Source organism: Meles meles, chromosome 7 (genome assembly GCF_922984935.1).
Source record: "Meles meles chromosome 7, mMelMel3.1 paternal haplotype, whole genome shotgun sequence".
NCBI classification, from domain to species: Eukaryota; Metazoa; Chordata; class Mammalia; order Carnivora; family Mustelidae; genus Meles; species Meles meles.
The window spans coordinates 80546815-80568452 of record NC_060072.1 but is presented as its reverse complement, the minus strand read 5'-3'; the positions used below and the strand labels follow the sequence as shown (position 1 = coordinate 80568452).

Sequence of the window (21638 nt, the reverse complement as noted above, 5' to 3'; positions counted from 1 at the left end):
GAGTTGAGGAATGTGGGTGGGACGACACTAAGCATATCCTGTTTGCCAGGCCCTGTGGTAGGCATTTTAACATGTAGTATCAAAAGCAGACATCATTTGGTACACAAAGTGTTAGGGCTAAACATTCCTTGCCAATAACAGGCTGAGAAACAGGCTCCCTCTAGAAAGTAGGAAGTTATGTGGTCTCCAGTGGACAGTAGTCTGCACCATACCCACATCCCTGGGCAATATTCATTTAACTTGCCTGGACATTGTTTAAAAAAAGGAGAGCATTATCCATTTTGAGAAAAGCTTTATTCAAGTCAGATTAATCTGAAAGTAGCATAGTTCAGAGAGGCGAAGGGGGAAGACTGGATATGATGATCAGCTGCGGGGCTGGCAGGCTTCTGGTAAAGGGCTAGACAGTACTTGTTAGAGCACACGGTCTCTGCTGCAGCCACTCAGCTCTGCAGAAAGCAGTGGCCGACAATGCATAAGAGAATAGGTGTGGCTGTGTTCCCACAAGACTTTACCCCCAAATAGGTTGTGAGCCGAACATGGCCCTGGCACTGGTGTGCTGACCTCTCATCTAGGTATATAAGGACCATAATGGTGTGGCCCCATGGAGGCAAAGGGAAAGATTGCTTTGAGAGATGTTCAGGTGAAGTAGCCTGTTTTCATGTATTAAGAGGCAGAAGCTCCTACATGTCATGTTCTACATAAACTAATGAGACTTTTATGAAACTTTGAAATTTGTGCTGCTCATGACATGTGCTGTAACTATTGTCTGGCTCCAAAAGAGCTGGGCTTGTAAGAGGCTGTGCCCCTTGTATCGACAGAAGTCAGACCTTCTCAATTATGTATATATGCATGTCGGTCTTACCTGTGGGTGTTAGTCAGATATTGAAATTTGGGAGAATTTTCTTTGAAATGCTTCAAGTGGCTTGTTTGTAATAATTGTCTTGGCTGTTCTCCTAGGGGCTTCCATGGATGGAGAAAGCAAGCCGAGACCCTCGTTGTATTCCCTGCAAAACTTTGAGGAGATGGAGGCAGAGGATTGTGAGAAAATGAGCAATATGGGGACTTTAAACTCTTCCATGTTGCACAGGAGTGCGGAGTCCTTAAAGAGTCTAAGTTCAGAGTTGTGTACAGAAAAGATCATGCCTGAGGAGAAACCAGTCCATCTGCCAGTGCTTCGAAGATCCAAGTCTCAGTCCAGACCACAGCAGGTCAAGTTTTCGGATGATGTCATCGACAACGGAAACTATGACAACATCGAAATCCGGCAGCCTCCAATGAGCGAGAGGACTCGAAGACGGGTCTACCATTTTGAAGAGAGGGGATCCAGGTCTCATCACCATCGCCGCAGGAGAAGTAGGAAGTCCCGCTCTGACAATGCTCTGAATCTTGTTACAGAACGAAAATACTCTCCCAAGGACAGACTGCGACTTTACACCCCTGATAATTATGAGAAATTTATACAGAATAAAAGTGCCCGGGAGATCCAAGCGTACATCCAAAATGCTGATCTGTACGGACAGTATGCCCATGCCACCTCCGATTACGCACTGCAGAACCCGGGACTGCCTAGGTTTCTGGGACTCTACGGTGAGGACGATGATTCCTGGTGTTCCTCCACGTCCTCCTCCTCCGACTCAGAAGAAGAAGGGTATTTTCTTGGACAGCCAATTCCTCAACCCCGGCCCCAGAGATATGCCTACTACACAGATGACCTTTCGAGCCCGACTTCTGCACTCCCCACTCCTCAGTTTGGTCAGAGGACAACTAAATCCAAGAAGAAAAAGGGACACAAGGGCAAAAACTGTATTATTTCTTAACCTAGTAAGCTGTGGAGATCATGTTTAAACTTTGCCATTAACCATCTTGAATCATATCTTTTTTCTTCCATAGGAAAGTTGCTAAAATAGTTTAAAGTGCTTTGCCCATGTAAATGAGACTCCTGCTGCTGTTTACAGTGTCAGATTAACATTTGGAAGGTGTGATTTCTCCAGTTTGCCCTCCTTGGATGGTGCCAGGTTGATGTGACATCTTGTGCCTGTCAGGTGCATTCCAGTTCTATGTAGCGGCTTTGGTCTCCAGTCCTCAAGAGAATCCTCCAGAAACTGTCCCGAGGTGATTGGATGGGGGTGTTGATTTTAGACAATGGAGAACTTCCGCCACCTTTGTAAAGCGATAGTGTTTGTCGTTTGTCTACACCAGGTTGGCCCAGGTCCTGATCAATCTGTCTTGTTGTGCGGCATGCACGTAGTCACACTGACCCAGACAATACTGTGCATCCGATCGTACAAGACCACCTCGTCCCCTTTCAATTAGCCAGGTAAACATTGCATTGTATTTGCTCCAGCTACAGATTGAAAAAGACATTGCTATTTATAATGTAGTATTTCATAGACTTAAGTGTATTCCTAATTTAACGGTGCAAATATTAATGTACATATGTACAGTTCAGATTTTAAAGCTGATATTTTTGTACCCCTGAATTGCAAGTCATTTGTTACACTGCAGTGCTAGATTTGTTGGGGAACCAGAAACAGCATTTAGGGATGAAATGATTGCTTGTATTTTAGTCAGGGTTTATAAGCTTAGATGGTCAAATTTATATTGCCTAGTGATGGAAAGTTCAAATTTTTTGATTTTTCAATATTAAAAAGGCTCTGTATGCATGGTGGGGCTATGTAAATACTCTTTAAAACTATGGTCCTATTAATCTTACGAGTGCTATTTATGGGTCAAGCAATGTAAACTGTATAAATGTAAAAACAAACCCATACATATCCCTGGAATATATGGTAAAAACAAGTAGAAGTTGTTTGGGTGAATGTTTTTTTCCCCTTTGGGGATGGTAGGGGGTGCCTTTCCCATTTTCAACAGAGTGGTGATTATTTCCTGGGAAGAGACCAAAACTACAAGGATCTGCTGTATAGGGCAGAGGATTTTGTAGATTTATTATTGAAGAGAGGCTATTCCTTTTTATCCCTCCCTTCTAGCTAATTTGTTGGCCTTGAATAGCAATTTTGAAAACTGGGCCTTTGGGTTATGTGTTTCCTTCAGAGGATGCTGTGCCAACTGACTACTTCAAGTTTATGAGGTTCTGTTTCAAGGGGAAATTATCTTGGAGTTGAACTAATGAGCTGATATTTTGTTAGGTGCCATACTTGCACATACGTTTTAGTCCTAAGGTCCTAGTGGTATCTTGGACCTTTAGGAAGGTATTGAATAAATGCTTAATAAATAACAAACTACCTTTCTGAACACAGATGTTTGCAAACATATCCAGGTAACTTCCATTTTGCTCGTCTGTTTTGGCGTGATTTATTTTGCCATTCACCTACCGTTAACAGGTCACATTTGACTCCTGCAATAACCTTCTGCCTTACTAATAGGTGGGAAATAGGACTTGAGGCACAGAGGCAAACTTGTCCATTATTTAGTGGAATGGCGAAAAGCTATGTTAGGCCTTGGGGAAGGAGGACATGAATCCAGTTGCTAAACCAGTGGTCCAGCATCCTCTAACACCCATCCCTAGGTAGGGCAAGGCTCTGTAGCTGGGCTAGACAGAGCTCCTTCAGAAGCACAGAGCAGGTGACAACACGCCTACTCAACAACTCTACAATTTCCCTGGTCTGGTTCATTTTGAAAAATGTATCAGCAGTGAAAAGGAAATGCATGTACCTGGTAAAAACAAAACAAAATAACAGAACAACTCGAAAGACAGCAGAGTATCTCCTTTCCACTCTTCATCCCCAGTTCCTCAGGTCCCTTCCCAGAAGTAACCACTATTAGTCATTTCTAGTGTGTCCTTCAGATGTTCAAAGCATGTTTATGTAAATATCTTTTTAAAAGTGGTAGCAAACCATCCATGCTTATATTTGCTTTTTTCACATTATATGTGGATATTCCACATTAGCAAAAATAAGTCTACCTCATTCTTTCAGTGATGGTATAATACAACGTAACTGACTTACCCAGTCCCTTAGCTGAGGGACTTGAATTCCTCATAGAGACCTTATCCTGTACTGGCACATCTGCACATAAATTCTGAGCAGCAGCATTCCCGGGGCAGAAGTTATATATTTAAAATTTGAACAGATATCACCAATTTTCCTCCAAAAGTAATTTAATTTTTACACTAACAAGGTAGAGAGTGCTTGTTCCACCACAATCTCACAGAACATGTTCGCAAATATCTTCCTTTTGAAGACCTTTTCAGAATCTATGCTGCAAACAGTGGGCATCCTTTTGGAAAGACTGCAGTGATATGTTGCTTACAAAAGATGAATCATAAACAGTAATATGTAGCCTGGAGAAATGTTGGTGGAAGCAGAAGTCACTGTCCTTGGTAGTTTTCAAGTCATTGTCAAAAGATCAGTTCCTTTTGCTTCTGGCAACAATCTCCCTATTCATTTTTTCATTTCCTTATGTAAGTGTTCTATAGATTGCAAATGCTTAAGGAAATGCAGATATATTTACTCACGATAGACCTTTAAAGCTTCTCAATCTCAGTAGGAAAGACAAGGACTAGCTGCAAAAGAAGAGAAACCACTGCCTTGCAGTTCTGTCAAGAATTAGGCAAGAAAACGAAGCATGTAGTTACTGAAAGTTATTCATAGATTTAGTTAACAAGAGTGCAAAGTATCTGACGGGGTCCCAAGATAACTATCCAATGTTAAAACGCAGTCGCTAACCTCTACACGTGTGAGGCAGAGCCCTACTCGGTGCATTTGCTGCACTTGAGAGCAAACTGGAGAACATTCTGCTTATGGCCCATTAAGAGGCACAGATAAAATGTCAACGGGACCCCCTTCAGCCCTCACTAAAAGAACATGATTCATTTTCTGTATGCATTTGCTATACTTTATGCTCTGCCTTCTAGTTTCTTGAGTTAAATAAAAAGCACCAGAAGGAAAAGGAAGTATCATTTGCTGTCTAACGCTCTTACTTTAGATTCAAATCGTGGGCCGCCTTTAGAAGAGTAATAAAATTGGAACAGGCACCCAAGTCTGCTAGCTTTCCAGGTATGGCATGCGTCCCTGCCCCACTTGTTTCTTGGGTGATGGTATGAAAGTATGGAGTACCCAGAGGATTTTAGCACAGGTATTATTAACACAGCATGAGTATACTTTCGTTTCTCGAGCTTCTCTTTTCTAATGGGTGCTTGACTACTGCCATGGAGAGGAGAACACGTGTTGCTTAGACCTGCCTTCACATTTTTAGAGACCAGCAATTTAAACTTTTGGCAAATCTAGCTTTTAAATGCTAGCAACTAATTCAAACATTTCTGAAACACTTCGAACAAAGTGAGCCTGCCGTCAGCAAATCTCCAGGGCATGAGTTATATATTCTGGAGCCTAAAGGTGGTTCCCCTATCCCTCAGAGCTGATGAGGAGAGGCACAATTAATTACCATTTACAGAAATACTTGGGAGCTTTTCTGATGCACAAAGGAGAAAAACTGAGATTTAAAAAAAATTCTAAAAGCCTGAACATAACACTGTTATGGTCAATATTCTTTTCATTAGTCAAATGAGAAAATTGTGTAGTGCCTGGTTCCATTTGCTAGGCATTCTTAGGAGCTACCCCAAAATGGGGGGCATGCTCCTGTACAGTCAACGTGGGTTTTCTGTGAACACACTGGGAAGGTTCCCTGGTAAACAGGGCCAAGGAGAAATGAGCAGGAGCAACTGAATTTTGTGCCTCTGAGCTCACATTTTGCCGAGGTCACAGAATGAAACTTCACTGGGGAAAAAAGTTTAATAGTACCTTCCACAAAATGGGAAGAACATATGGAACAAAAACATTGGGTAGGGGCACCTGGGTGGCTCAGTTGGTTGGGTCTCTGCCTTCCGCTCAGGCCATGATCTCGGGGTCCTGGGATCAAGCCCCGCATCGGGCTCTCTGCTTGGCGGGGAGCCTGCTTTCCCCCCTCTCTCTCTACCTACTTGTGATCTCTGTCTGTCAATAAATAAAATCTTTAAAAAAAAAACCAAAACATTGGGTATATATAGACTTGATCACAGGACAAGAACTGATTCTTTTGGAACAGAATCAGCTAGTTGGTCTAGTACTCCTATCTCAGGGATCAATTTTAGCTTTAACTTTACTTTTTGCAAAGGAAATGGCATGTTTCTTTACTGCTTTGTGTGCACAAGGTGTTGTGGAGCCAACTTTAAATATAACTTGCTGCCCATTCTCTGCAAACATTTGATTCCAAACAACCGTTAAGAATATGAAACCAGTCCTCTTAAATGGTGATACTTGCTTTAGTGTTTCTAGATAAATGAACCAAGCAACTGACACTGGAAAAGACAGTTACTAATCTAATACACATCAACACAAAGCCGATCTTGCAGAGTGGGGCTGAGCCCACTCGATGCCAGGATTCAGGAGATCTGGGTTAGGAGACCCGCCTTTCTCATTAACTCAAGCAGGCTAAGTGCTCTGACCCAGTTTCTACTTCTGTAATATGAGAGTTGCTAGACCATCTCAAAGGTTTCCTTCTAGTTTCAGTATTCCGTGAAGACTAAACTGAATTTATACGTCAAGAAAGTCTTTCAGTGAAGTGTTTTTCCCTTTTTTGACTCTATACCAACATACTGTTACCAACCAGTATGTTGGTAAATGATTCATAAAAGGATGATCCCTTCAAAGGAGGAGCTAAAAACTCATGGAATAGGGAACTTTTAAAGGATTGGGGCTTTTGACTATTAATTTTTTTATTTTTCTGTTAATGCTTTGGACTCTCAGTGGGCATGGGTTAAACTAAATCATGGGGGAAAAAGTCTGAGGATGGTTACATCCCTACCAGTGCATATGCTTCAAACTGGCTTTTGCCTTCATCAAGTAGACCGTTGGGAGACTACATAAAGTATGTTGAAGGCAAGATATTTTCCTTCCTCATGTTATTTCTCTCCAATTACCAGAAGGATATGATTTTTTCCTACATCTTAGAGGGGTGCTACTGGTAGCAATCTTATTGTTGACTCTCCAAACATGTAAGCAAAGCTGAAAAGGTGTTAACTATGTTTAATTAATCTTGGTTCCTAGAATGGGAGAGTTGAATTACCAAGTTCATTCCACTTAAATGGCTCTTCTCAAATCCACCGTGGCTCCAGGAATACAGCAGCCAGAAAGCCAAGTCCTAGGCTACACCATGGCCATGAGGGCTGTAACCCTATTTGCTGCTTGCTTCCTAACTACCCCTGGTGAATCTCCAAGGTGTTTCATAAAATAGCTCCAAAACAGAAGTCCTAGGAACCAATATGGAAGGTAGTAGCAACTGAGGATAAAATGAAAACAGGGAAAATCTACTGAACTAGGCTTTGAATTTTGTCTGAAGCTTTTGGTAGAGTTATTTTTATATTACCCATTCAATTACATGTACATACATCAAACAGCCAGTATATGCAGGAGTCAGGATTTTAACCTAGTTATCACTGACCACCAAACTCCTCACTTCATCTAAGAACACTGACTTTAGAGCTGCAAGATTTGGGTAAAACTCTGGCTCGGCCACCTCCAGCTATATGACTTAGGCAAGTAATAACTTTTCCTGCTCTTGACAGTACAAGGAGAATACAATTTCCATTGGCTTATATGTGAATGTATGAATCAAAAAACACTACAAAGGTGGTTCTAACCTTGTTCAGGTTGTGAAATAACTGAATACATGGTGTTTTTCAGGATCTTATGAAGTATTTGATAAAGTAAGCCTGAAATATATTTGAACCTACATCCAATATAATACAGTAAGATTCTACTCTACAGAAGTAGCAGAATACAAAGCTTAAAAGAATAGGAAATTTCTGCCAAAGCAGGGCTAGTTCTGTACCCTTAGCCCCGGCTTACCAAGGCATGGGCAGGATCTCCCCCTCCTTCACTCAACATTCCCACCCCAGGACAAGGAGGCCATGGAGGCCATAGGCTTGCAGAGGTCAAGCCATCCCAGGGGATGAGGAGATGCTGAGGAAACTCTGTCTTTCATCTTGGACTCTCAGGGATGGGGGTGGGGAGGCAGGCCACTCCTATATGGTAAAGAAAACATAATTCTCACACAGGCTCACCTCTCAAACAAGTGAGCCCTGCAGTGTTCACAGACCACCACCCACTACGGTCGTCAGGCTGTGGTGGGAGGGCATGCTGGCGAGAGCCCTCAGGTCACTGATGTTCAGTCCTATCTAGAAAAGGAGGGGGAGGAAATCAAAAGCTTGAGCACAAAACAGTTACTCCAGCCTGGTAAGCTATAGCTCTGCTGGACTGCATTTTCTCTCCCTCCCTGAGCCCTCCACAACATACAACACAAACATACTTTCCCATCCACTGGAGGCTGACCCTATTCTGGCCTCAGAAGCCTTCCCCACCAGGTGAGCACAGGGTGTAGGTAGAGAAGGGCACCTGGGATCTGGTCCCAGAGAGGAACCCAGCTGGCTGGTGCTGGGCCCACTGGAAGGTGTTGTGGACATCTTGCCAGTGTGTCTTTCTCAGGGGTGTGATCACAAAGGATGGGAGTCCTCCCACTTGGAGGATGATGGGACGGTACACTTTCTGGTCATTGGATCTACTCCCTTTCCCCAGGTAGCTTGCCCAGCCTTACCCACTCAGTGAAGGCTCGCTGTCCCCAATGACAGTAGGGTCTCCACCTCTCTATCAAGAATAGGGGTACCAGCAGGTGCCCCGAGGAACTCAGCCCTGGGCCAAGAAGAACTTTCCTGAAGGCACAGACCAGCACGTTGTATGGTCAGTAGCCAGGGCAGCTCTGTCTCCTCATCATCATCTATGTATTCCAACCAGAAACAATGTGGTAGCCTAAGTAGTGGATACATATCCCAACAGTCCCCTTGCGCAAATGTCTGTGTATGTTGTGGTTACTTTTTATCTTATATATTCTCAAGTGTTCATATTTCAATAAACCTCTACCTTTTCACTCACACACTGAAAAAAACTTTAAAACCTTATACAATTAGTGATAATGGTCTAACACTAGAAACACTTCATCTTAGTAGATGTGCTTTGTCATCAGGCTGTCTTTACTGCCATACAGTCATGCATCAGACTTTAATGATATTTGTCATCAAGTGAGATTTTTAAATACAACTTGGAATTAACTCAGTGGACTGGCAAAGCCTTTTGTATAAAGAATCCCCATTACTCCAAGATCAGTTACTACAATGGGAAGGCAAGACTGGTACAGCCTACTGAGAGCCAACTTCAGTGAAGCCAACCCTCAAATACCATTTACATTAATTTGAACAAAAGGTGAGCTGCTAGAAAAAAAAAAAAACAGCAATGTGGCTTAAACAATGAGGACATTTATTCCTCTGTCACATAACAGTTCAGTACTCCATGCAGGGATCCAAGTTCCTTCCATCTTGTGGCTCTGCAACAAATCAAGGCTGAGTAGCTATGGTTTACTACTTCATGAGAAGGAGAAAACACAAAGGAGCATATTCACTGTCCTAAGGGTCCCAGCCCAGAAATAGGAGTACTTCCACTCAAACTCCATAGGATTGGACTTAGGCACTGGGTCATAACTAACTGCAAAGGGGAACATAGCAAATGTTGTCCTAATTAGGCAGTCATGTGACTCAATTTCAACTCCATTACCACGAAAAGGAGAAAAGATTCTGCTAACTGCCTTAGTTACTAGTCGACTATTCCTTCCTCCACCACCTTTTTTTTTTTTTTTTTTCTTTTTCACTGAACTGAGTAACATCAGAGCTCTTAAGAAAACAGGCAGGAAGGAGGTGGTAAATGTACTATGCATCACCCGCAAACCTTGGTCTGGCCAGCAGCGTGTGGCCACTACTGCAGGAGCTCCAGATGCCAGTCTGAGCAATGTTACAGTTGTAAAGTCACCTGGGTGGCTGGCTGCCCGCCCTCCACACTGAACACTGTCCACCAAGAATACTTGACAGATGACAAGATCACCATCTCCAAAGTTGCACCAAAGAACTGCTACAGCCTTCTTTGGAGTTTAGGATCCATTCCAGGAAACTCTGAAATGAAGCTGAAACCACCGTCTAATACTTGGGCAGTACACGCGGAGTCCTTTCTGAAGGGCAGCCGGCTTAACCTTTCTTCAAGAGGTTCTGGGTCTATAAACCAGCTCAGAGTTGGTAAATGGCTGAAAGGCTGTGAGAAATCAATATATTTGGCAAAAATAAATACAAAGGTAATCTTTTCAAAGGTAGTATTTTCAAATGTTATTCTGGAGTAAGGAGAGAAAGACTAAAGCTGCAAGCATTCAGAATCATTCATTCTGTTGTCAGCCTATCTTTTCATACATTTGTTGCCCATCACCTTTCCCAGCCAGCTTCAGTCACACAGGTCTATCTTTCCCTATGCCATTCCCCTCTTCCTAGACTTCTAGTATGTCCCCTTCTCTGCCTGAATAAGTCCTAGTCCTCCAAGACCTTGGGGTCAAATGTCACTTCTTTTGTGACGCATCAACGAATACAAGTACCTACAACATTCCAACCTGTGCTAGGAATTAGGTCACAGAGATGTGGTTCCTCCAGAGGTTACTATACAGAGGTAGGATTTAATCCCACTATTTTCTGAAACTTAGATTCATAATTACACAATTATTGAGCACTTCTGTGTGCTCAATCTTATCTCTTTTAATTGCCTGCTCAGATATCAAGACATCTTAAAGTCACCAAAGTTAATGGTTTTTCAGTTCTTCCATCCTGCGGCTGAGTAGGTGAACTAAACATTGAGGAATCTTGCAGTAGAGAGTAATAAAAATCTACATTTCAGGAAAATACTTTAAGCCTGTTAAAGAGAAAAAAAAAGACAATCCAATTATTTAAACCTAGTTGCTTTATTTTGCACTTTTAAAATTCACAAAAAGCTTCACAATAGCACTTTCCCCCATTGATCATCAAGGCTTTATGGTAAGAAAATGAAAAACTTATCATATCAATTGGGCATACTCAAAAACAATGGATAATTTACAAACAAATTTCTTTAATCAAGAAAATTTTGCAAAATACACAATCTGGTACACATCTGAATTCAACTACCTAAAATTGGTCTTTAAAAAGCTGTCAAAAACAGTTTTAACACTGACAGGCCTACCAGAATAATGCTGATGGCAAGCTTTAAGCAGCTTTAAGTGTTGAATGTTAATTGGGGGAAAGGGAGAAGAAGAAATTATTGCTTGGACCTACATTTAAGTGAGTCTGTAAGTAAAACCTCTAGTTGAATGAATTTCCAGTTTCAGGAATTTCAACAAAATGAACAAATCCTTTGCCTTGGTGGTAGTGTCTTAACTTTTATTTTTAAACTTGTGGCATCTTGACTAAAGGAATTGAATCCTGGAATCAGAATATTTAAGGAAAAGAAAAACAAGAGTGGGGAAAAAAAAGTTATAAAAGGGGCGCCTGAGTGGCTCAGTGGGTTAAAGCCTCTCTGCCTTGGGCTCGGGTCGTGATCCCAGGGTGCTAGGATCGAGCCCCACATAGGGCTCTCTGCTCGGCAGGGAGCCTGCTTCCTCCTCTCTCTCTGCCTGCCTCTCTGACTACTTGTGATCTCTGTCTGTCAAATAAATAAAATCCTAAAAAAAAAAAAAAAAAGTTGTTAAAAAAAAAAAAAGAATAGACATGGTAATGGAAGTTCCAGGGTGCACTTGGGTCACCTACTGGTTTGGAGTGTCTATTATGTATCTTAAAAGAAAAAAGGAAAGAAAAACAAGAGTGTAGGGGAAGAAACAATATCAGTACTTTCTTAGTCTTTCTAGAGTGGGTAACAAATAAAATCACTGTCCATAATTAGGGAATCAGACTACCAGAGATGACACCTAGGGTTTCGTTTTAGCTTATATACAACATCTAAATGGCAAAAATAAGAGTTCAAGGTGGTCTCATATAGGAAACTTAAGAAAATAATTGTTGTGTTCAAGGAGTTTTTAACATTTGTGGAATGGCATAATATATATTATAGGATTCACCAGATAAATGTACTGCTGTTTCCACTTTTAATATAACTTTTATCTCTTCTGGGGTAGCTCTTTAGATATTATCAATATAGGCCACTAAGATAACACCAGAATTCAAGTGAAAGAGAATAGAAATGGAAAGAGGATGGGGGGATAATGAAACTGGATAGTAATAACAAGCATGATTTTTAAGGTTTCCTAATGCCACAGAAATACACATTTTTGGCTAAATGCCTCTGGCCAGCTGGAAGGGATCCGGAAATGAGTGGAATATCCTAATGCTCCCAGTTAAATTTTTCACTAACTCGTGATTTGGACGGCTCGCTCATGAAGAACTGTTTACATAGACTGCTTGGTGAGGGGTAGCTGTGCTGGGCTTATTGCCTACTCTGCTTTGTTTCTTTAAAGAATACTTTTGAGGACCCCTAAAAAGGGCATCAGAACAAAGATCTTGTTAAGACTTCAAACAGAGATTAACAAAGGCATAATCTGTAAATGGTTCAATTATGGATATATTGTCAATGACCTTTCTGGAGATGAAAAATACCGGCCTGGGAAAAAAATGAAACTCCACTACTCCCTCATATTCTAAATTTTCTCTTTCAATTAGAAGTTTCTAAAGAAATCTCAATTTGAAAAGAGCTCTCACCTTTCAAGTTGACCCTTCTCTTAGTCTTATATATCATATTGTTTAAGACTCCTATATCTGCGAGAATGGCTAGGAGTTTCAGGATTATTTTAGTAGAAAACATTGAGTTCTTTTACTTGGAAAATGGGATTTTTTATGAGGTCTTTTTGAGATTTAAGTACTCTATTTTATCACAATGAGAATTAATCTCAAAGCAAATATTCTGTAAGATACTAAAGTATTCAGTTTATTTGGATAGTATACTTGAACATATTAAAAGTTACAAAGCCTAAAATAAGCAAGCAACAAGTCAATAAAACCAAACTCAGAATTCTAACATTTTCACATGGGATCACTGACTATGAAATGCAAAAAGACTGTAAGTGTTTTAGTGGAATGATCTCTAACCTAATAAATTACACTAGTGTGACCAAAACAAATGATCGCATACTACAGAAGACAAAAGAACATGAGCTGTTCTCCAGGACTGCTTTTTCAAAGCCTGAAAAATTAACTGACCCATCATTTTGGGGGAGAAAAAGAGAAGTATGAATTAGGAGGCTCTACATGTAGATTTTTAAAATTCTAATTAAAATATCTTAGTCTATTTTAGATGTTTACTTGACATTGGAAATGTGGTCAACTATCATAAAGTATTTCTCTTCATCACAAAAATTCCATATATTAAGGATTTAACACAATCCAGGAAAAACAAGAAACAAAAAACCCTAGAAACATTTTTGTTGCCTGAGCAAGTAATTTTCTAAAAAGGCTCTCCAAAATCTTGACTAGAGGTGTCATACTCTGCAATGAAATGCTTTAGTTCTTCAACACACCGCTCACCTATTTCATGTAAATTCTGTCTCAATGCAAACTGTATAGACTTTTCTAATGAAGGATCTTTTTCAATCAGCATTTTCACAACCATCCCGAAAGTTTCACAGTCTTGTCGGTAAACCTAGAAAGGCAAATTACACTGTGGTTACCTAAGAGTAAAAATAATTAGTCAAACACTGAGCTGATTCAGTTAGCAAAATGATGATGCTGAAGTCTAAAAGTGAGATATAATAATAAAATTATTACTCACCCTTGAGTAGTCACTACTGTCAAAGGCTATTTAAGCCTCCATTTCTGAGATTTGCTGACAACATGAATGAGTAGAAAAACACTGATATACCACATCACTGACTACAGAAGTTTGGCATTACATTTGTCAGCATCAGGCAGTGTACTAAAGGGGCATCAGACTAGAGAAGAACTAAGAACAAAGGCTTACTAGGTAAGGCACGTTCATGGCTTTACTTATTTGCTTGTTTGGAAGAAAAAGGGTTTCTGAGCCCCTAACTTTAGATTCTTTGTTTGAATCATGAATCATGACAAATTCAAAATTCTGCTTAGTATACAACACATAAAAGACTAAAAGTGTCTATTTGGAAAAAAAAATTTTTTTAAGTTATATTTAAACACAATTAAAGTCACCAAGGCAGAGTTAAGATCAACAATGTTATATATACACATTAACTTATATGTATAGACATATATATATATATATAAGCACATATATATATATACATATGGATACATGTATATGTGTGTATATATATATTTATTTTTACTTCAATATGTATTTATAATCTTATCGGTGGCAATTAGATATTTTCCCCGTCCAAAAATTGCTGAGTTTTCTCCCCACGTAATGTCATTTCCTTGATTTATAATCAAAAAATGCAGTTTAGATTTCTACACTATTTTTCATACTCTTAATTCATGTATTTAAAGAAAAGTTACAGCTAAGTATCCATAAAAAAGTGAAATACAGGAGAGGAGTCAAGATGGCGGAGAAGTAGCAGGTTGAGACTACATCAGGTAGCAGGAGATCAGCTAGATAGCTTATCTAAACATTGCCAACACCTACAAATCCAAGGGGAGATCGAAGAGAAGAACAACAACAATTCTAGAAACAGAAAATCAACCACTTTCTGAAACGTAGGACTGGCGGAGAAGTGAATCCAAAACGACGGGAAAACAGACCGCGGGGGGGAGGGGCCAGATCCCAGCAAGCAGCAGAGCAACGGAGCACAAAATCAGGACTTTTAAAAGTCTGTTCCACTGAGGGACATTGCTCTGGAGGCTAAACCGGGGTGAAGCCCACGTGGGGTCAGCGTGGCCCAAGGTCCCGCAGGGTCACAGAAGGATCGGGGGTTTCAGAGTGTCACAGAGCTCGCAGGTATTAGAACGGGGAAGCCGGCTACAGAGACAGAGCTGAGGACTGAGCTCTCCGCTCCGGGTTACCTTGAACCGGTAGGAGGCTGGGTGAGCTCGGTGCACGGTTGGAGGCCGGGAATACGGGAGTGATTGGGTGCTGTTCTTTGGGGGCGCACTGAGGAGTGGGGCCCCGGGCCCTCGGCTCCTCCAGGCCAGAGACTGGGAGGCCGCCATTTTCATTCCCGTCCTCCGGAACTCTACGGAAAGCGAACCCGAGCGGATTACTTAGTCCGGCCCAGTAAGGGTGGTGCAATTCCGCCTCAGGCAAAGACACTTGAGAGTCACTACAAGAGGTCCCTCCACCAGAAGATCAACAAAAAACCCAGCCAGGACGAAGTTCATCTACCAAGGAAAGCAGGTTCAGTTCGTAGGACAGCAGCGGAATTCCAGAGGAGGAGAAAGCAAAGCACGGAACTCATGGCTTTCTCCCCATGATTCTTTCGTCTTGCAGTTACTTCAAATTTTTTTTTCAATTTTTTAAATTTCTTTTTCTTCTTCTGCTAATTTTTTTTAAACTTTTATCCTTTTCGTTTTTTAACGTTTTTGACTTGTTTATCTAATATATATATTTTTTCTTTCTTTTTTATATTTTTTCTTTGTTTTCTTTTTTAAATTTTTTTCTTTTTCCTGAACCTCTTTTTATCCCCTTTCTCCCCCGCACGATTTGGGGTCTCTTCTGATTTGGTTAAGTGCATTTTTCTGGGGTCTTTGCCACCCTTTTAGTATTTTATTTGCTCCTTCATATCCTCTTATCTGGACAAAATGACAAGGCGGAAAAATTCACCACAAAAAAAAGAACAAGAGGCAGTACCGAAGGCTAGGGACCTAATCAACACAGACATTGGTAATATATCAGATCGAGAGTTCAGAATGACGATTCTGAAGGTTCTAGCCGGGCTCGAAAAAGGCATGGAAGATATTAGAGAAACGCTCTCTGGAGATATAAAAGCCCTTTCTGGAGAAATAAAAGAACTAAAATCTAACCCAGTTGAAATAAAAAAAACTATTAATGAGGTGCAATCAAAAATGGAGGCTCTCACTGCTAGGATCAATGAGGCAGAAGAAAGAATTAGTGATATAGAAGGCCAAATGACAGAGAATAAAGAAGCTGAGCCAAAGAGGGACAAACAGCTACTGGACCATGAGGGGAGGATTCGAGAGATAAGTGACACCATAAGACGAAACAAACTTAGAATAATTGGGATTCCAGAAGAAGAAGAAAGAGAGAGGGGAGCAGAAGGTCTATTGGAGAGAACTTTCCTAATATGGCAAAGGGAACAAGCATCAAAATCCAGGAGGTGCAGAGAACCCCCCCCCCAAAATCAACAAGAATAGGTCCACACCCCGTCACCTACCAATAAAATTGACAAATCTTAGTGACAAAGAGAAAATCCTGAAAGCAGCCCGGGAAAAGAAGTCTGTAACATACAATGGTAAAGATATTAGATTGGCAGCAGACTTATCCACAGAGACCTGGCAGGCCAGAAAGAGCTGGCATGATATATTCAGAGCACTAAATGAGAAAAACATGCAGCCAAGAATACTCTATCCAGCTAGGCTATCATTGAAAATAGAAAGAGAGATAAAAAGCTTCCAGGACAAACAAAAACTGAAAGAATTTGCAAACACCAAACCAGCTCTACAGGAAATATTGAAAGGGGTCCTCTAAGCAAAGAGAGAGCCTAAAAGTAGTAGATCAGAAAGGTACAGAGACAATATACAGTAAGAGTCACCTTACAGGCAATATAATGGCGCTACATTCATATCTCTCAGTAGTTACCCTGAATGTTAACGGGCTAAGTGCCCCAATCAAAAGACACAGGGTATCAGAATGGATAAAAAAATAAAAGCCATCTATATGTTGCCTACAAGAAACTCATTTTAGACGCGAAGACACCTCCAGATTTAAAGTGAGGGGGTGGAAAACAATTGACCATGCTAATGGGCATCAGAAGAAAGCTGGGGTGGCAGTCCTTAGATCAGATCAATTAGATTTTAAGCCAAAGACTATATAATAAGAGATGAGGAAGAACACTATATCCTACTCAAAGGGTCTGTCCAACAAGAAGATCTAACAATTTTAAATATCTATGCCCCTAACGTGGGAACAGCCAACTATATCAACCAATTAATAACAAAGTGAAAGAAATACATCAATAATAATATAATAACAGTAGGGGACGTTAACACTCCCCTCACTGAAATGGACAGATCATCCAAGCAAAAGATCAACAAGGAAATAAAGGCCTTAAATGACACACTGGACCAGATGGACATCACAGATATATTCAGAACATTTCATCCCAAAGCAACAGAATACACATTCTTCTCTAGTGCACATGGAACATTCTCCAGAATAGATCACATCCTGGGTCCTAAATCAGGTCTCAACTGGTATAAAAAGATTAAGATCATTCCCTGCATACGTTCAGACCACAACGTTCTGAAGCTAGAACTCAATCACAAGAGGAAATTTGGAAAGAACCCAAATACATGGAGACTAAACAGCATCCTTCTAAAGAACGAATGGGTCAACCAGGAAATTAAAGAAGAATTGAAAAAATTCATGGAAACAAATAATGAAAACACAACGGTTCAAAATCTGTGGAATGCAACAAAGGCAGTCCTGAGAGGAAAATATATAGCAGTACAAGCCTTTCTCAAGAAACAAGAAAGGTCTCAAGTACACAACCTAACCCTACACCTAAAGGAGCTGGACAAAGAACAAGAAAGAAACCCTAAACCCAGCAGGAGAAGAGAAATCAGAAAGATCAGAGCAGAAATCAATGAAATAGAAACCAAAAAGAAAATAGAACAAATCAACAAAACTAGGAGCTGGTTCTTTGAAAGAACCAGTAAGATTGATAAACCCCTGGCCAGACATATCAAAAAGAAAAGAGAAAGGACCCAAATAAATAAAATCATGAATGAAAGAGGAGAGATCACAACTAACACCAAGGAAATACAGACAATTATAAGAACATACTATGAGCAACTCTACGCCAACAAATTGGACAATCTGGAAGAAATGGATGAGTTCATTTATTCATACAAAATTCATATAAATTTATTCATATAAAGGGACCACAACTGAACCAGGAAGAAACAGAAAACCCGTACAGGCCCATAACCAGTAAGGAGATTGAAACAGTCATCAATTTCTCCAAACAAACAAAAGCCCAGGGCCAGATGGCTTCCCAGGGGAATTCTACCAAACATTGAAAGAAGAACTAATTCCTATTCTCCTGAAGCTGTTCCAAAAAATAGAAATGGAAGGAAAACTTCCAAACTCATTTTATGAGGCCAGCATCACCTTGATCCCAAAATCAGACAAGGATCCCATCAAAAAAGGGAATTATAGACCGATATCCTTGATGAACACAGATGCAAAAATTCTCACCAAAATACTAGCCAATAGGGTTCAACAGAACATTAAAGGGATTATTCACCACGACCAAGTGGGATTTATTCCAGGGCTGCACGGTTGGTTCAACATCCGCAAATCAATCAATGTGATACAACACATTAATAAAAGAAAGAACAAGAACCATATGATACTCTCAATAGATGCTGAAAAAGGATTTGACAAAGTACAGCATCCCTTCCTGATCAAAACTCTTCAAAGTGTACGGATAGAGGGCACATACCTCAATATTATCAAAGCCATCTATGAAAACCCACCGCAAATATCATTCTCAATGGAGAAAAACTGAAAGCTTTTCTGCTAAGGTCAGGAACACGGCAGGGATGTCCATTATCACCACTGCTATTCAACATAGTACTAGAAGTCCTAGCCTCAGCAATCAGAAAACAAAAAGAAATTAAAGGCATCCAAATCAGCAAAGAAGAAGTCAAACTATCACTCTTCGCAGATGATATGATACTATATATGGAAAACCCAAAAGACTCTACTCCAAAACTGCTAGAACTTGTACAGGAATTCAATAAAGTGTCAGGATATAAAACAATGCACAGAAATCAGTTGCATTTCTCTACACCAACAACAGACAGAAGAAAGAGAAATTAAGGAGTCAATCCCATTTACAATTGCACCCAAAACTATAAGATACCTAGGAATAAACCTAACCAAAGAGGCAAAGAATCTATACTCAGAAAACTATAAAGTACTCATGAAAGAAATTGAGGAAGACACAAAGAAATGGAGAAATGTTCCATGCTCCTGGATTGGAAGAATAAATATTGTGAAAATGTCTATGCTATCTAAAACAGTCTACACATTTAATGCAATCCCTATCAAAATACCATCCATTTTTTTCTAAGAAATGGAACAAATAATCCTACAATTTATATGGAACCAGAAAAGACCTCGAATAGCCAAAGGAATATTGCAAACGAAAGCCAAAGTTGGTGGCATCACAATTCCAGACTTCAAGCTCTATTACAAAGCTGTCATCATCAAGACAGCATGGTACTGGCACAAAAACAGACACATAGATCAATGGAACAGAATAGAGAGCCCAGAAATAGACCCTCAACTCTATGGTCAACTAATCTTCGACAAAGCAGGAAAGAATGTCCAATGGAAAAAAGACAGCCTCTTCAATAAATGGTGCTGGGAAAATTGGACAGCCACATGCAGAAAAATTAAATTGGACCACTTCCTTACACCACACACGAAAACAGACTCAAAATGGATGAAGGACCTCAATGTGAGAAAGGAATCCATCCAAATCCTTGAGTAGAACGCAGGCAGCAACCTCTTCGACCTCAGCCACAGCAACGTCTTCCTAGGAACATTGGCAAAGGCAAGGGAAGCAAGGGCAAAAATGAACTATTGGGACTTCATCAAGATCAAAAGCTTTTGCACAGCAAAGGAAACAGTCAGCAAAACCAAAAGACAACTGACAGAATGGGAGAAGATATTTGCAAACGACATATCAGATAAAGGGCTAGTATCCAAAATCTATAAGGAATTTAGCAAACTCAACACCCAAAGAACAAACAATTCAATCAAGAAATGGGCAGAGGACATGAGCAGACATTTCTGCAAAGAAGACATCCAGATGGCCAACAGACACATGAAAAAGTGCTCCACATCACTCGGCATCAGGGAAATACAAATCAAAACCACAATGAGATATCACCTCACACCAGTCAGAATGGCTAAAATTAACAAGTCAGGAAATGACAGATGCTGGCGAGGATGCGGAGAAAGGGGAACCCTCCCACACTGTTGGTGGAAATGCAAGCTGGTGCAACCACCCTGGAAAACAGTATAAAGGTTCCTCAAAAAGTTGAAAATAGAACTACCCTATGACCCAACAATTGCACTACTGGGTATTTACCCTAAAGATACAAATGTAGTGATCCGAAGGGGCACGTGCACCCGAATGTTTATAGCAGCAATGTCTACAATAGCCAAACTATGGAAAGAACCTAGATGTCCATCAACAGATGAATGGATAAAGAAGATGTGGTATATATACACAATGGAATACTATGCAGCCATCAAAAGAAATGAAATCTTGCCATTTGCAACGACGTGGATGGAACTAGAGGGTATTATGCTTAGTGAAATAAGTCAGTTCGAGAAAGACAACTATCATATGATCTCCCTGATATGAGGACATGGAGATGCAACATGGGGGGTTAGGGGGATAGGAGAAGAATAAATGAAACAAGATGGGACTGGAAGGGAGACAAACCATAAGTGACTCTTAATTTCACAAAAGAAACTGAGGGTTGCTGGGGGGAAGGGGGTTGGGAGAGGGGGAGTGGGGTTATGGACTTTGGGGAGGGTATGTGCTATGGTGAGTGCTGTGAAGTGTGTAAACTGGGCGATTCACAGACCTGTACCCCTGGGGATAAAAATACATTATATGTTTTAAAAAAATAAGAAATAAATAAAAAAATTTTTTTAAAAAGTGAAATACAAATTATCTGATTGAAAGGAACTGTTACATCAATTTTAATTTTTTAAAATTTAACAAAAACAATTACTGTAACATGTTTATTCCCTGAAAAATGATTTATTCATTCTTAAGAACTTCAGAAAGAAGTGACCTGAGACACTGCTTGGCTTATGAGTTTTTATTCCTCCAATGATCACTACTGGTTGTTGTGGTAGTTGCTGCTGTTTTTTTTTAAGTGTCCGCAATATTTTTTTTTATCCCTTAACAATAGCTATTTCAGGAAGAATATTTAATTTTGACTTGCAGTACTAGGTTGCTAAATTGTTCTAAATTCATTTCCTTGCCCTTAAAAAACATTTCACAAGCCCCAAAGAAATTAACAGAATAAATTCTTCAATTAACACAGAAAGCGAAATATGTAAAACCTTAGCTGCTTTCTCCATCTCAGCCCCCACTCCCACGTTTGGTGTGATGAGGTTTAATCATTTTAGCCATTAAGTTTAATTCTCAGCTATCTAAACCAACCATTTATTCCAGTTTATCCTAAGGTTTACGTGGTACAGAATTGATATTACTACTCTAACAAATTAACTTAAAAAACAGTACACCATTCACATATTACATCTGATGTCAAGAAAACAGAGCACATTGACTGGTTTAAGAAACACATAAGTTTTTTCATAAAACTTCATAAAAATCACATAAGTCAAGCCAATGCAGTCCCCATGGGGAAAGTCAGAACCATGATGCTTCGGTCCTAGTGGAGGTAAATTCCTTACTAAACCAGTCAGCCCACATAATAACAGCATTCTGACACCAACCACAGGCCTCAGCAGACTACTTTGTGGGTGGCCTAAATTTTATAGGCTTCTTTTTAACAGATGTAGTAGATGAGGATAATGTTACACTGTGAATTAACCTGCAAGTTCTTTAATGTA

At 40.2% G+C, this 21638-nt stretch overlaps 2 protein-coding genes across 20 annotated transcripts in view; one reads left to right on the top strand and one right to left on the bottom strand.

Annotated features, from left to right (window-relative positions):
* Positions 1-4448, top strand: part of PRICKLE1 (prickle planar cell polarity protein 1) — a 113906-nt gene extending 109458 nt beyond the window's left edge. For all 12 annotated transcript variants that reach the window (XM_046013423.1, XM_046013415.1, XM_046013421.1 and 9 more), the window contains one exon: positions 958-4448. In XM_046013423.1, the coding sequence (XP_045869379.1) occupies positions 958-1817 (860 nt within the window). In that variant the 3' untranslated portion in view covers positions 1818-4448. The remainder of the gene's footprint in view (positions 1-957) is intronic.
* Positions 4449-9163: 4715 nt separating this feature from the next.
* PPHLN1 (periphilin 1) overlaps positions 9164-21638 on the bottom strand; it is a 162892-nt gene continuing 150417 nt past the window's right edge. For 7 of the 8 annotated variants that reach the window (XM_046013304.1, XM_046013305.1, XM_046013306.1 and 4 more), the window contains one exon: positions 11509-13520. In XM_046013304.1, the coding sequence (XP_045869260.1) occupies positions 13326-13520 (195 nt within the window). In that variant the 3' untranslated portion in view covers positions 11509-13325. Of the gene's footprint in view, positions 10770-11508; positions 13521-21638 lie in introns of those variants that run through there. The other variant, XM_046013307.1, reaches the window with a different exon arrangement.